The 17,125-nt window shown below is 40.5% G+C and overlaps 1 protein-coding gene across 1 annotated transcript; it reads right to left on the bottom strand.

Annotated features, from left to right (window-relative positions):
* Positions 1-195: 195 nt before the first annotated feature.
* Positions 196-17,098, bottom strand: LOC137267869 (sialin-like). Its single transcript, XM_067802306.1, has 11 exons — positions 17,038-17,098; positions 11,860-12,179; positions 10,523-10,756; positions 7,245-7,332; positions 5,664-5,759; positions 5,314-5,447; positions 4,696-4,836; positions 4,014-4,146; positions 3,343-3,493; positions 2,513-2,603; positions 196-1,609 (listed from the first exon to the last, which is right to left on the bottom strand). Exons 1-11 carry the CDS (start codon positions 17,042-17,044, stop codon positions 1,241-1,243), a joined length of 1,764 nt encoding a protein of 587 aa, XP_067658407.1. The 5' UTR covers positions 17,045-17,098; the 3' UTR covers positions 196-1,240.
* Positions 17,099-17,125: the final 27 nt, after the last annotated feature.

Raw genomic sequence — 17,125 nt, 5'->3', positions numbered from 1 at the left:
GTTTCTTCAGTAGGGACAGAGCGACAGTCAGATGCTCTATACTAACACTGCCCATGTGCTGTCAGGAACTGTCGGTTCGCGCACGTGTACTATATAACTGCTCAGAACACCCTGGTCCGAACTTAAGGGCAAAACAGATCACGAACATCAGGTATATGTCCCTTAGACGTAACTGAAGGACAGAAGGCTTTGACATCCTTAATATATTGCTTTATCTTTTAATACCAACCTCTACACGTCTCTCAAGAATCAGAACAGATCCTGAACACAAGGTGCATATTCCCTGCTCCGAACTCAAGGACAGAACAGAATCTAAACACAAGGTACATTGTGTTTGTCCGGACTGAGGGCTAACACTATTCTGGAGTCCCAAATATACTTCTTCCTGTTCGAACTCCGGGGTATTACAAACTCTAACCACACGATACATTTTTGCTGGGTCAAACTCATTTCAAACATTTCACCTGCTCTCGATCGCCGGGATACATGAAGACACATCTAACATAACAGTAACAACTATATCTCTTGTTCAGTATTTCTATTGGTCAACATCACAAGATCACATATGCATACCACTATTCATATATATATATCCAACTTTAATATATATCAAAACATGTCTGGGTCGTTTAAATAGTGGTCTAAATATTTTCTGAGACCTCTGACAATTTGAAGACTTCATATTTCATATCCTTAGGTCAGTCTTGTGTAATTATGTCCCCCAAAATACAAACGGAGCTTGCTAAGCAACATGATGAAATCACACACACATAAATAAACACATTCACAGACGTGTGGGACTCTGGATACCATAATCCTGAAACACGACTAGGTTAAATATAATTATATGAGACCGCATTGAACTACTAATGGCAGTATAGGTCGACATGATCCACAACCCGCCCAATCATCGCGGGGACCACCATCTTGATTTATTCAAAGTTCACTTCCGGTGAAATATAGTCACTACAGTTGGAGCTAGGTAAGCACACAATCTTCAGGACAATTGCATTCAGTCAGGATTTGTACCGCATCGGTGTTGAAGAGATGCGTTATCATTTGTGCAGTATCATTAGCATGTTTTCTGAGGCTCCATTTACACTTCCTGAAATGCTGATTATTGTGGGTGGCTGGCCAGGAGGGTACGGCAACTGCAGACACGTCACATGCCCTGGGATCCTTTCATTCACACCTCCATAATCCGACACGTTTCGCCGAGTTAACAGTTCGTCGTCTGCTCCTACATTCGTGTACTCTCTATCATATCGTCCGAACCTTCCTCTGAGTGAACAATTCCTGAATCATCCCCATCAAACCCTGTGTTGACTTTACCGAGCCCCTCATTCTTTGTATCCTCTTTAACGTCATACACAAAATCATACGGGCCCCCGCCCTGGATTTGTATCACAGATATAGCGTGCGCATTCTGCTGTTCTGCGTTCACAGTATTAGTGTTCTGTTCTGATATCCGTGGAATATCGATTGTTGCTTCCTTAAACTTAGCCCAGGGTTGTTCTCGCCCACTGCCGAACAGGACGAAGACAATGTTGGAGAACAGGACAATGGTAGCCGTGATGATGAACACGATTTGCCATTGCTTCCTTGTGCCCTATAGAAAATGTAACAGTTAAATAGATTAAGAGTTCAAGAAAGCGCTTAAAGTAGGTAATTATCAAAGTCTGCTATACTATGTGCTGGAATACATTCAATAGGAAACATTCTTGTCCGTAAAAACAGAGGCATCCAAACATCTTCACCAGAAAATAAATTGGCGTCTAACGTGAGTGAGTGAGGTTTTACGCCGCTTGGAACAACCTTCCATTTATATCACGGCATGTCTGGGTAATAAGAGAGGAAAGCCATAAGTAATGTAGCTCTTGAACCTTTACCTCTTTGGTGAAATCCAAGGGCACAGATTAGACAAAAATGACTCGAACCGGGATTCGGAAATCATAAGTACTTCCTTACCAGTGGGCTACCCGTGACACGAAAGGTTTCAGTGTGTTTAAACGGCGAGATAATAGTATTTGAAATTATTGTGTGCCCTAAAGCAGTGTGGTGCTTCTAAACAATATCGAACGTATGATAAATGTGGATTGCGGACACCGTAGCGTGTTTGTAGAAAGCACTGTATTGTGTATTGTTTGCTGTGCAATACCTCACTCAGCTCATTTGCCAGGTAAATGGCGACGGTCCTAGTACCACGTTGGACTTTGTGATTGGTATATTGTGCGTTTATGCTGTGTGTGTGCGTGTTTAGTGTGTGTGCGTTTGTGTAAGTGTGTGCCTGGGTGTTGAGAGATCGGTTTGTAACTATTTGCCAGGATATTGGTGTTTGGGCAGGTTGTAGTGCACTGCGAAGTGTTATCCCCTGGTTAGGGCACAGTGTGCCTCTTTGTGCTCAGATGTGATGCACAGCAATGCTGTGTTGTGCTACGGTGTTGCACATGCTGTGTATGCTGTGTAGTATGTTGTGCCATGCAGTGAGTATGTGGTGTTTGCACATACTCACGTCGATAGTGATAGCCGCTGTGACAAGAGGACTGACGATTCCACCGACGATTGCAAACGTCTGCGTAAAGCCCATTATTTGGCCCGAGTACCTGGCGACGGAACACAGATGTGGCAATCTCATATTCGTAGAAACCACTGCTCACGCATACCACAAAGCAACGACACCCTGCCAACATGTAATAACGTGCCGACCTCACAGCTCAGAAACGTACGTGCTTGTATAGAGAGTGGAACATAGGGAACATGGGGCCCATGGAACCAAATGACTTGAATCTGAATCTTTCATATTTTAAGCTTAATACTTCGGAGGGGAAATGAGTTCAAATGACCGTAGGTCTCGAATAATGCTACTAAACTTCATCTTCCGAGAAGACTTTTTACTACAACTAAGACATAATAAACTATTCAGGGATTAGTACTTGTGTCATGCCATAACGTAAATCGTGAACCCAATGGCTAATGTTACGCTGCTTTGTTTCAGTGTTTTGTTGTTTAGCGCCACACAGGCAATGTTTCAGCTATATAACGGCAGTCTCTCACTCATCCAATTTTGACCAATCAGGTGACTGACATCATGAGCACATGAGCATCATGCGCATCAGCTCTGACATTAACAAAGTTAGGAATCGCGGTTAGGTGTTGCTGAACACCCGGAGTCTTTAACATCTGGAATTGGAACTACAACCAGCAACTTTGTTCAGCGCCTACAGCAAGGCTAAATGAGATATATAAATATCCTGTAATCATAAAATAATAAATAAATATTTAATAAATAATAATAATGATGATGACACGACTAAAGATGACAAATCAGACTTGTATTTCTACCTGGGAGCAATGTCAAGATGGTTAACCCTGAAGGAGGCTATAGTTGTAGAGTTGACCGTCATCGTCAGCGTCAGTAACCCAACTGCTACCATCCTCTGGTCGGTGGTCAAATAACTAACGGCAATCAGCAAAGACGCTGGAATAATTGACCCTGAAATACACAATAAAGTGAAAATTACTTATTGATTTTTTTTATACGTGCCGGAATAATGGCATGGTTCATGCTGTAGACTAATAGTTGAAGCATATGCCGTCATGTCGAATGTAGGCGTTTGAATCTCTACCTGGGTATAAAGTGGAAGTCTGGAACTATTTATCAATAGTATGAAACTATTTACCAAATGTCTAAAACTATTTACCAAATGTCTCGAATTATTTACCAATAGTCTGGAACTACTTACCAAATGTGTGGAACGATTTACCAACTGCCTGGGACTATTTCCCAACCTGGAACTATTTACCAATATTCTGAAACTACTAACCAAATGTCTAAAACTATTTATCAACTGTCTGGGACTATTTACCAATAGTCTGGAACTATTTACCAATAGTCTGGAACTGTTTACCAACTGTCTGGGGCTATTTACCAATAGTTTGGAACTATTTACCAACTGTCTGGGACTATTTACCAATAGTCTGGAACTGTTAACCAACTGTCTAGGACTATTTACCAATTGTCTGGAACATTTTTCTTGTGTAGGTTGTTTTCATCAGGGACTTTGACTGGATCACGTCAGCGATGTAAGCAGTGGCTATGCCTCCAAGGAACCGCCCGAGGAACGGCAGTGAAGATAACAAGCCATTCTGGAACACACAGTTGAAAACGAGTGAACTAGCGAGACCCGGATGTTGAAAGCGTTATTTTCTGAAAGCGTCACTCACAATGCCTGATTCATTCTTCAGGTTGATCAGCTCGGGCTAGGCCTTTTGTGCGCTGTGATTCTAGGTATATTTTGATAGGAAAGGGCCATGTATTCGCAGGTCATTTTCTTTTCGTCACTTATCAGATCAATTATCAGTTAAATGTTTGTACACAACATTACTATACCATAGAATACATTTTTCAAAATAGAATGGATGATGTTAAATGAACATGACTTAAAAACCTTTCTGGCGGGTTGCTTCTACGTAGGAAAAATTACATTCACATGTTGCATGCATATCTACCTTAACACATGCCCGGTTACCTAATCTGTGATGTCAGTTTCAAATGTCTCTACGCTGAGATCTAAGGGCTATAGGCTTAATTGTAAGATCTCCCTTGAAACAAAATGTTTGAAAAGAATTCGTTGAAGTATATCATTGAGCTATGGTGACGCAGATATTAATCTGTGCGCGAGTCCTTCTTCCGACCTCTTCAATCTTGAACTTGAGGACGTCGTTCATGTACATGGGGATGAAGGTCGTGATGGTCGTCTCAATCCACGTCTGGGAGATGTGAGCTGTCAGCAACGCCCAGAACGGGGGAGACTTAAAGATCTTCATCCATGGTGGCTACAAAAGATACGTTGAGTATTGTCTTTTTTAGGTTAGCAGAATTGAGGTCGGGTTACATGAATACAAGGGTATCTCGACAGTGAATTGTTTTGTGCGCTTAATGCGTGCACGAGTGACTGATTGAGTGACCTAGAAGTTGGCTTAGCGACTGTGTTAGTGAGTGACTGGGTGCATCTGAGAGACGTGTGATTTTATAATTGCTACCAGTTATAAGATATATTCTAAATATTCAACCTGCACAATGTTTTTTAACCTCCAGAGGTAAAATAATGTAACACAATTATGAATTGGTAAAGTCACGGAACATATGTGCACTTTCAACACTACAGTGTTCGCCGAGATAAGGCTTGGCTTTTCACAAGACGCTGTATCGTTGTACTCGGAAGACAGCTTTTTCATCGCATATTGTGTCTATCACAAACCACCTCTTAAAGCACGATATATACTAAGCATGGTTATCACCCATGTATTCACCTTAACTGACGTGCGTTTTGTTGTTTTCTTGAAGTAAATGATCGCCTTTTCCTTTTCCTGGATTCTTGGGTGTGTGTCCGGCGAGTCGAAGACGAGGAAGCACCACAGCAGGAGCCAGACAATGCCAGTGCCACCTGGTGGAAGCAATGTGATAACAGCAATACAGCACAGCCAGCTAAGGACTCTCACATGTAACATTAACATAAAACACACCATAGAACTATTGATGTAGTCACAGAACAATCCTTGAAATGCGATGTTCATTTAAGGAGGATGGTGTCATCTGGACCTGTACACATTTGGCTCGATGGCGTTCACGGACCAACATGCAAAAGAATGGTACTGCTCACCATAGACGTAGAAGATAAACGGCCACCCGTCGTCTATAGCAATCTCACAGAGGGAAGCCGAGACGGCCGTCACTAGGATACTGGCCATGTTTACACCTGGACACAAACCATGGAATGAATGAGTGAGTAAATTTAGTTTGAAGCTGCTTGCCGCAATAATCAAGTAACGTGCAAATATGGCATAAGGTGATACCTGTGGTGTACCACATGTAAAGATATATTGTTTGCTGAAAACACACTTCAGGGAAAACACTTAAAAGTGAACTGAATACCCAGAGAATTCATATACCGTGCACCCTGGTTATAATGCCATGCCGAATATAATGTCATGTTTTCAACCAGAACGGATTTCCTGCCTATATAATACTCTGGTTATAACGCCAAACTGGATATAATGCCATTTGCCAAAGGTGTTTGGAACAAGGGTCATTTTCAAAGTCATTTTCCCCTGATTATAACGCCAATTACACTGGCTGCGTGTGGTATCTATACCTTAATTGGTTAATTGACATGACTCAAATTAATCGACCAAATTTATTAATGCTTTAAGTAGTCTTGTAATCCCTGATGGGATAACACATGTGACAGTCCGCCTACAACAAGTCACATGCACCCCCTTGCTGCTGGGGGCACAGTGGACGTGCTGTCATAGGCGCCAGGTTAGTAATCCACCGAGCATGGAGGGGCCGGTATCAAGCCAACCTGTGACTGTAAAAACCTTGGCGTCATCTTTGTGTGCAGACTCTTTCGGTGTTGTCAGAACCCCTAGTATACATCACACAACTCTGTGCACCTAAAAGAACCCACGAATCCGTTGTTAGATGACCAGATGGTGGCCACATGAATACGTGGAAACATTTATTTGCGGGAACTGCAACGTGCAATAAGCGTGGACAAAGTACTGTGACTATGTGTCCCAGTCTACCCATTTGTAATGGGTACCTCGTAAGGATGGGGTAGGCAGCAAGAGCTGTATGATCCCCAGGGAGCTGAGAATGAAAATACGATGTGCAATGCATCCAATGATCGAGGGAAAACAAAGCGCCTTTGAGCAGTTGAATTGGATATAGGCGCTATACAAACGTTCGTATAATAATAATCATTATTTTTCAGTTATTCAAGGTTCATTACAGAGGGCATGATCTCAATCACCTTGTTGACTGCATAGGGCCTCTATGTGTAATACCTTGTTATAATGCCACCCTGGATATAATACCATGATGCCGTTCGTATAAAATAAATTCGGATGGCAAGATTTGTTCAGGATTGACGGCCTGTACAAGAGAGTATGCCTGATCACTTTATCATGCTGTCCTATATTCTGTTACGTGACGTGTCTTCATACCCACGCATCCTCTAATTTGGATATTAACTAAACTTTCACCAAACTGTTTAGCATCAGCTCTGCTAACATAATTTACAAATAATAAATAACTGGTACCACATACATATGTAAAGTCTAAACATATTGTCAGCACGACTTTCCTAATTCTTTGATCAGTTTTGGCACATCCATACTTATGGCATTATGACATACTCTGAAATGTTTATCTTTGTCAGTTTCATAAATTCTGCTCTCACCTGAGTTTGTTACAGCAGCCAGCTGAGACTTTTCATATATGGGAGCCCAGTGGGACCACATGACATAGAGAGAGGGATTGATAGTGCCCTGGAACAAACACAATAGTTGTTGAAAACCAAGACGGACGTATGAGAATAAAAAGAACAACGGCTGTGGAATAGACACTAAGCTGATGCGGAAGTTCGTGGAGGCGTTCACGTGGTCGGGGATGAATATTTTGCAACAGAAAAATGCATGTAACCTCAAGGAACAATACATACATCACGTCTGAACAGAGTTTCTTAGGAACACGTTTTGAAGTATTTGAGGGACGGTGGGGTAGCCTAGTGGTTAAAGTGTTCGCGCGTCACGCGAAAGACCTGGGTTTTTTTCCCCATGTGGCTACAATGTGTGATGCTTTCTGATGTCCGACGCTGCAATATTGCTGAAATATTGCTAAAAGAGGCGTAAAACCATACTCACACACTTTTATTTTGTAGTCTTTGAACGTGAGGCGCCATGTGACCCATTGCGTCTGTCTGTCTGTCTCTCTGTGTACGTGTGGGTTTAGGAGTGTTATGTGTTCAATGTTATCCTTTATCATATTTGCCATGACGGGGTAGGTTTAGGATGAAAGCGAGGAATTTTGTGGATGCGACAAGTATAAAATAGAACTGAGCTCGAAGAGCGAGGGGAACATAATCAAATAGCGAGGGTACATCAGCCCATGGTGAACAAAGAATTTATGTCACCGAACACATCAATGTTAATTTTGAACTGTTTGAAGCATGGGTATCGGATAGTACACTCCAGTCAACCTGTGTGAATCAAACGATTCGAACCTTGTATCCTGCTGTTATTTCCCACAGTACAGTCTTAGTCAAGTCGCCGTGGAGCAATTCCCCTTCTTAACATTCACAGGAACTATATTGGAGCGTTGTTTTCAAATGTTTTCTTAGCCATCACTAGGTTTTGCGAACGAAACCAAAAAAAACCAAAAGATTAGATTTATCTCCGTTCCATCGATTTGCATTCGCGAAACAAGGGAAATATGCGTTCTTCAATTTTATTCGAAATAAAGAAGTATTTGCCACAAAGTACAGAAAGGGTTGTTATACACTTTTGTATCTGGTCCTGATTACATGTAAATTGCTCCTGATGAATATCTATATTCGAGAGTAAATGCGTTCATATGACACATTTACACTCGTATGTAAAGTTTGCCCATGTGTGCATTTATACCTAAGTGTGTAAACAGGTGTATGTGAACGGGGCTTCATCACATAACATTCGACACTGATGTTAGACTGTGGAAATGTCCTGACACACATCTACAGAAAACCGCCAGAAAACTTTACTGTCGCCTTACATGCCGTAATCCCCCTGAAACCGTACTCGAGGGGGAGTCGTGTGAGGCTCCTTTGATATCATCGTAAAACGTGCTCAGTTGAAGCTCAGTGTTTGTGAAATGTAGACACCAAACACTGAAGCTTTTAGGATGATACTCGACTTCAAGTGCGAAAGTCATCTTTCATCTTACCGCCTTGAGATCGTCACCATGAATCTGTATGCACAGATCTGAACTTGACATTTGAATAAATAAGTGAATACGTTGATAGAAAGGAGTTTGCCTGAGAACTGTTTGACATTCTTCAAAGTGCAACCTTAATGACGAACTATACAGCATGTGGGAGATCAGTGACAAAAAACCGCCACTAAGACAGTAACCACGTGCATCTAGCTGCTGGGGCTCTGATAATTGAAAAACATTTCTGTAATCGTACAGAATTATCTACTCATTTGACATTTCAAAATAGTCCATGTTCATCCCCTATGCAAAGCAAAACTGGCGTATTTCTTTAAAGTTAAAACTGTCATGCTTGTCATACATGTGCGGACAACTACACCCAGTATATGCTGTTACAGTATTACACACTCAAACAGGGTCTCTGAGACACGTGGGCCAAATCATGTTTCACCCACGTGATATCAACATCCTGAACTATATATATGAACAAGGTTACACACTGAACTTGGACTTTCATCTTTGGATTCAGGCACTTCGCATTTCAAGCACGTTGTTCATCTTGTGAAGTGTTCTTTGTGAGAACAGGGAAGATAAAGCATGTCTGTCTTCGGACCTCCTCCCGCATCAAGCTGACACACCGAAGTGTTCACCTCACTCACCAGAGGCAGTAACTTCCTGGTGGCGGTGAGGTAGCCTAGATGTTAAGACCCTGGTTCAAATCCTCACATGGTTACAAGGTGTGAAGCCAGTGGTGGGGACCCCCGTTGTGATATTGCTGTAATATTGCTTATAGCGACGTAAACCTAAACTCACTCACTCACTGAACACGACGCACCAGGGAATACAATACGTAAATGAAAAGAGAGTTATATGCTCGAACATCTGCCAGAACAGATTCTATAAGTCATAAAAAAGTTATTTCAAAGAGTTACATGAAAGATGAAGCCAGATTACCCCTCGCTCATTTCCAAGCAGGGTATTTGGTGCATATGTGTTTTCAGAAAACATTTCATCTGCTGTAGAAGTTTAAATTCATTTTAACTCATTGAATCTCATCTGTTTTAGAAGATTACATTCACTTCAGCTCATTGAATCTCATCTGTTCGAAAAGTTGACGTTTACTTTAGCTCATTTAATCCATCTGTTCTAGAAGTTTGAATTCGCGTTAGTTCATTGAATCCCATCTGTTCGAAAAGTTTAGAATCACTTAAGCTCATTGAATTCCATCTGTTCTAGAAGTTTAGAACACTTTAGCCCATTGAATCCCATCTGTTCGAAAAGTTTAGAATCATCTTAGCTCATTGAATCCCGTCTATTCTAGAAGTTTAAAACACTTTAGCTCATTGAATCCCATCTGTTGTAGCGTCAAAAAAATGCACGTCCGTTTCAAATATGCCTGATAATCCCTATGTCTAATTGAAATAGTAATGCACATCGCCATTCGCTGTTGAAACTATATCGCAGTCATATCTTGTGTAATAAATGTAAATCCCGTACAGTGGGCATATAAGTCCCATCAATACATTGACATGTACCAGTATCCCATTTTAGAATGCAGGTTAGAATTGATTTTAAGACATGACTAACGGGGTCAGGTGGTCAGACTCGATGACTTGATTGATTGTTATGGTAGCCTATTTGTGCAGGTTGATGCTCATACTATTGATCACTAGCTTGTCTGGTCAAAAATCGGCCCTTTACAGATTACATGGCTGGAATATTGCTTAGTGCGATATTAACCAACAAACAATCATCAGTATGTATACTCACAGATGACAGCCCCACGATGATCCGCATGGCAATGCCGAGATATATATTTGTTCTGAGGGCCAATGGAAACAACAAGATGGCTGTGGAGGCAATGGTCAGGGATGTAGCCACAACTCTCTTTGGCCCAAACTTGGAGGCGATAGTACCACCTACCAAGGGCGTCAGCAGGTACCCGTAGAAATAGCTGGAGAGAAGTGGCCCTTCCAACTGAGCCGGCACATACGGGTTGAATCTCTGAAAATGTCGATGTAATCGCGTGAATGAATGGTAACAGACAGCCGGAAATAATACAGATGTATGTCTGACAAGAACCCACCCATCATTACAGCTTGTTCTCACTCATTGCTACTAACCCAAATAAACGTTTAGGGCGAAGAAAGTATTGGTTGGATTTGACCAATGAATTACCAAAGACACAACCACAGCCGTGGATTACCTTTTCTTGGCTGTTTCGTCTTCCCGCCTCATGAATTACTTTGGTTTGCCAGACAGTTTAAATGTCCCTGTAAATGGCGGTGTGTTATTGCGCTCAGGTCACAAATCAGTTGAAGTACGGAGGCACGGAGAAGCCTTGGATGGATGACCTTGTTTGGAAGCTTGACTAATGAGAGTTTCAAGGATTTCAGTCGTCTTTCCTACCCACCACTACCCCATCCCCACCCCACCACTACCCCCATCCCATCCCCCACACCCCCCCACACCCCACCCCACCTTCATTAATTCCACCTGGAAAGCTTGTATTTCTGAATGGGGTTTCGTGTGTCTTGAGATGTTACCTCCGTAACGATTTTGGTTTAAGGTAACACCGACAGTAGGTGATAATATAACACATCCACGCAGCTTTGCTGATCACCTTTTTACGAAAGAATATTGACTTTCTTGTTGTAGTCTGTGACGTGATAGTATCGTTTTATAGGTATGCTATTGTCGGAAATGTTCCAGACATGCAAGATAGCTGGTCACAAATGTGGACTAGGAAAAAACAGTAGATGAGAGCACCAGATACTCCCGATGACACGAAATCAGCCGTCATGACGAAACCTTGACTACCCGATCTTCAGTTCAAGATGGTTTCTACGACACAAGCCAGCTACATGTAATTAGGCTTGTATTCATTGCCCTCTATAACACTTAGAATTAAAATTTGACGGCGCATCGGTATTATTGACAATTGCATTAAGGAGAATGAAAGGTATAAAATATCGGTGACTGTGCAAGAAAGAATTCCACTGTGATAACTGCAGGTCAGGTATTAAGTTTGATTGTGTTTTTGTTTTTCTAATTTCCCACCAGATTCTACTTTTTCTCCGCACCTAACTTGACGCCGGTTTACGTACCTTATCCTCGGTATACTCCGATCCATGTAATGTACTCTCTGTGACATTGTTAGCCGTCACACCGGTGATATTCGTGAGATTATTCTCGGTCCAGTTGGACAGCTGCGAGGGTACTATTTCCATACACACAAACGCCATGCTTAGACAATGGCGGAATGTATATAATAACAGAGACGCCACGAAACACATGTAACATGTCGTCCATCGACAGGAAGTGAACTTTGACACAAATGTCTCATGGGGAGGTAATTCTCTTTTTGTGGCTGTGCCGTTGTTCAACTTGGATCCATGTCGCCCCGAAGTGTCGCCATTTGCAATACCTGTAACAGATACAAATAATCACAGGTATGATTGACTACGGTTATTATCAGTGGTGTATGCCATTAAATAATGGATTTAAACACCATATTACAATCATTCTTAAACTTATACATTGTAGGAAACTCATGACAATAATATATTTCCATCTGAAAATCCTTGTTGGTTTATCTAGATACTAACAGTATCACATTTGGTTTTAGAGTAATCGAGTGGGTCGAGTTTTACGCCGCACTCAGCAATATTCCAGCTATATGGCGGTGGTCTGTAAATAATCGAATCTGGACCAAACAATCCAGTGATCAACGACATGAGCATCGATCTGCGCAATTGGAAACCGAAGACATGTGTCAACCAAGTTAGCGAGCCTGACCACCCTATCTCATTAGTCGCCTTTTATGGCAAGCATGGATTGCACAAGGCTAATGTGTATTTATGTTAGGTTTGTTTACCAAACTCTTTATATTGTCTTAATAATAATCTTTACTCAGAAATAAGACAACATGACTCAAAAGGATTTTGTCATTGAACTCAAAATGAGGAAACGTAGAACCAGCGTTACTGAATTTCTTTTCCAGCTGGACCAAAAGGCATATACCATCAGTAATCCCAAAATTATGTTTGATAAGGAAACCCTGAAAGTCATGATACCGAAATATACACACCTTTGCATGAAACGTTTTTTGTTTATTTGTTTGGGTTTTTGTTTTTGTTTGTTTTATTTATTTATTTTTTTGAGACAATGGATTGTAACCGATGTGTTACAGGTGCCCTGGGCCAGTTTATCACACACTATTAAAACAAATTAATCAGTTACCAAATGCGAAATTCGTCTTACTTACTTGAAAGTGTTACTCGTAGACATCAATTACAAGGTATTTTAGTGTTGTGTTGCCATGAGATCAGTAACTATCGTCCAAGATCAGGAAGACTCAGCGTTACCATGGCGCCAAAGAATCGCAAAAGCTGGGTGTAACATCTTGCAAACATGGCACGGAAAGAATATGACCACACCTGTCCTGGTTACATCATTGAGAAACATAGTTTCAAAGTAAAGCCATGCAAGATCTTTAGGGTTATCATGTGATGGTGATTTAACATTCTCATGGTATCGGTGATCCATCCGTTGACCAGTGTGTTTTCAAACCTTCGGGGACAGGTCAGGGAAGATGCCCCGCAGACCGTATCTGAATATAGCACACTGCCCACGTGTGTATTTATCTCCTCAGCAATACCGTAACAATTTTCTTCTCAGGGGATTTAAGGTTCAATAAGCAGAATATGATTAATTTGTACTTCCAAAAGTAATTAATTCATTTGGGAGAGTCCATTATTGAATGCATTTGCGAGTACATACCTTTAATTTCTGAGGTTTTGTTAATACACATAACTAGGAGAGTTTTTATTTTATGTAGGCAATGGAATGGAAGAGTAGCGAAACACCTCTTAGTTACTCGAAAGAAAATACTTCTCAGTTTGGTGCTAATATGCAAAGGTCCCGTGTTATATATATTTTGTTGTTGGTGTTGTTGTTTTTGGTGGTGGTGGTGGTGGTGGTGCTGTTGTTGTAGTTGTTGCTGTTGTTTTCCAGTCGAAGCACCCCATTACATCATAACGCTGACAGCGCGTTCATTCTTGTGGACATCTAAGTGTTACCTTCAAACCATGTCACCCCGCGGCTACAGATCATACCCCGTGAAATAAACAATATATCATATCTCGGGGAATAAGCGGTATAGCATATCGTGGGGAACAAATAGCATATCATACCCTAGGGAATAAACGATATGTGGCATCACAAGGAATAAATAGTATACCATGCCCTCGGAAATAAACAATATTTCATATCACGGTAAATGAACACTTTATCATAACAATTCTATATCAATTTACGGGGAATAAACATGTTTCATATCACAGTGAATAAGTAATATATCAGCTTACGGGGAATAATCAACCATTATAGTATATTAAGGGTTATGAAAAATTCACCATTATACCCTGGGGAATAAAACATAGATCATAACCTGGGGAATAAACAACATATCACATCGCCTGAAATACACAATCCATACCATTGAATACATTCCATACATCATATCAGGAGGAATAAACAATGCATCATACCCCGGGAAATAAACAATACCAGCTTATCATATCACGGGGAATAAACAGTATATCATATCATGGGAGAAAAACAATGCATCATACCCTGGGGAATAAACAATACCAGCATATCATATCACGGGGAATAAACAGTATATCATATCATGGGAGAAAAACAATGCATCATACCCTGGGGAATAAACAATATGTTATATCACGGGGAAGAAGCACTATATCATAGCCTTGGGAACACACATATCTTGTTGGGATGGAAGTATAGCCATAAACACTTATAATAGAGACTTAAACTGAATCTCGCAGACAAATGCAAACAAAAGAAAATAGAATAAGCTCGACCTAAACATCCAGAAGATGGCGAATCGCGTGTTCTCACCTCGACACAAACACACCGCAGATTGTGACGAAAAAATCATCTCGGCCTAAATATACGTTACATTGTAAAACAAGAGAGAATTACCTCGACCCAAGATTAGAGTAAATGGTACAAAATAGTAAAGGAGAGACTCATTTTATCCTACTCGGAATATTGTCCGAGGGTTTTATTGCAGGTACGGTTGAAAACCAGGGCGAGTTATTTTTTCTTGCCTAACTTTGCACATTTATTTCAGTGGCGCTCTAGAACACTCTAGGAAATGATATGGGCGATCAACAACTTTATAAAGAGTGGCGTTGCATTCATGATGTGAGACTTGTTTTTAGTGTATCGTCTTTTCTACATGTATATATCGATGCCCGTGATGCCCGTCACGTGCTTGTCTGGTCCAGACTGCGTTCAGTAGTAGTAGTTACATATTTCTGGGTTCGCCTTTCAATAATACACAAGCACTGTCACAGATGAAAACATATTAAACTCTCGGCGAATCTACAAATGTGAAATAACCTCTTTAGTTAGGCCATTATATTCCGACCCCATGACGTGCATGACTCCCCATGGCGCTCCTCGGAGAGAGCAGGCAAGGTGAAATGTTTTAGCAACTAACAGGAGATAACACTGACAACATGATGATAAAGTACACGAAAGGCATTTAGAAGTTGCACTAACATGAATGTATGACACAATTTATGGATAACAACTTTTGTTTAATATTCTTCATACGACGTTTCAGAGTCAATTCCTGTTCATTCATCACCTGAATAAAAAGATATTGTCGCCAAGTAGTCAATCATGATGCTGAATATGACATATTGTGAATTAGAGGCTGGTACGACTAATGTTTACCTCTGATAATTATATGTCTAATGTAAATTTCAAAACTTGTCTTGTAAATTAGATCCAACAAAATATGTCGTAATATTAACTACACATATGGGACAGTCGTTTCAGAAGTGATATCATTCCTAATATGTTAATACAATGTGGAATTTTCATTAAACAATGATCAGTTTTATCAATATTTTACAACTAATATTTGGATCATGTATGTTTGCTACCTAAATCGCTGTCATTCAACGTCCAGATCCACAAAATGTTTGTAATTTACGGTAGGATTACAAACCTTCCAACTAAGAGCTTAAGAGCTATATAACAAACGAATTTCACAATTTATTGGCCTCATTTTTTATTTCCACATGTAAGCATGATTGAAAGCACCTTGGAAGATTCCTAATATTTCTTAATACAGAGTTCACCCGAAGCTTTATTAACAAATTGTAGGCCATTGGCGCAAATTCGCGAGATACAGTTTATTGTGTCCATAGTTACAGAAAGTGTATTCTCCAGCCGTTTTGATTCATCTTTCCTATCTAATACAGCATGCGTCATATTAGTGATGTGCCACAGGGTTGGAGGAGAAAGAAAACGGATATTTAGTCTGAAATAATATTGAGTGTACTTGTCTCTCAACTCAACTCAGCCGTGACAACAGCTGCATGCATTCAACTACTGATTTCCATTTGGTATGTGTGAGTTCTGTATGACCTTTCACGAAGGAAAGTCGAAGTGTCTGGCGTTGTAAGTTTGTGTCAATGTCTGTCCCCGAGGTTAGACTTACTGTATTGTAACGGTATGTCAGTTATAACACAATGGCAAACGTTGCGGAACGAATGTCAACAGACTCTGTACAACTTTGTGACTTGACAAACCACTTATAACAAGCGTGTCAGTTTTTGAAGCAGTAGATGACACACTGGATTCATCAACAGAACAGTATTCACATCAACAGAAGCACTGGTTGTGCTAAGAACGTTGTCTGCTACAACGGCTGAAGTACATCTCCTGTGTGAGTAGTGCACAAAGTAGCAGATACACTGTGCATCCGTACAATACATACCGAAATGTACAGAGAGTATATCAAAATATGTTTAAACATTCGACTAACGCAGCATAACTGCGATATTCAGTAGCCGATATGTGTAATTTGATGTAGACAATAAAATCTCACAATACTGTTTTTAATCCGCAATTTTAAAATTTTGTTCTTAAGACACGTTTACATCCATCCTTCATATATCAACACAGCGGCATAACGATTACATCTTATATCAAAATATCATACATTACCAATAATCAATTTGACTATTTACAGTGTATTTCAATCGTACCGTCACCCGACTTCTTTCTCTTATTACTGTTAAGTTACTGTCCGATTCGTAAAGACAATGCATCAGAAATGCAAACAACTCTAACACAAAATACATAAAATACATAATTATCATAGTTGTTGACATTTTTTCTGTAAATGTACACAGTTTTCCTAATGATTCAATATGGAGTAAAGACGTGCGATACCCTACCTTTCATGTTGCGCGTTCCACTACAGTGTACTATCTCGTGCCGTATATTTTATCTATATCCAATTGAATCATTCCTGCACACAGTAAT

The sequence above is a fragment of the Haliotis asinina genome, chromosome 16 (assembly GCF_037392515.1).
Source record: "Haliotis asinina isolate JCU_RB_2024 chromosome 16, JCU_Hal_asi_v2, whole genome shotgun sequence".
Lineage (NCBI taxonomy): Eukaryota > Metazoa > Mollusca > Gastropoda > Lepetellida > Haliotidae > Haliotis > Haliotis asinina.
Note: the sequence above shows the minus strand (reverse complement) of the source record. Positions and strands in the feature narration are given on the sequence as shown.

Coding starts and splice junctions, on each gene's coding strand:
- LOC137267869 (XM_067802306.1), bottom strand. Junction 4,837..5,313: donor CAAAACGCACGTCAGTTAAG/GTGAATACATGG, acceptor TATCTTTTGTAG/CCACCATGGATGAAGATCTT. Junction 1,610..2,512: donor CAGCGGCTATCACTATCGAC/GTGAGTATGTGC, acceptor CATTTTCTATAG/GGCACAAGGAAGCAATGGCA.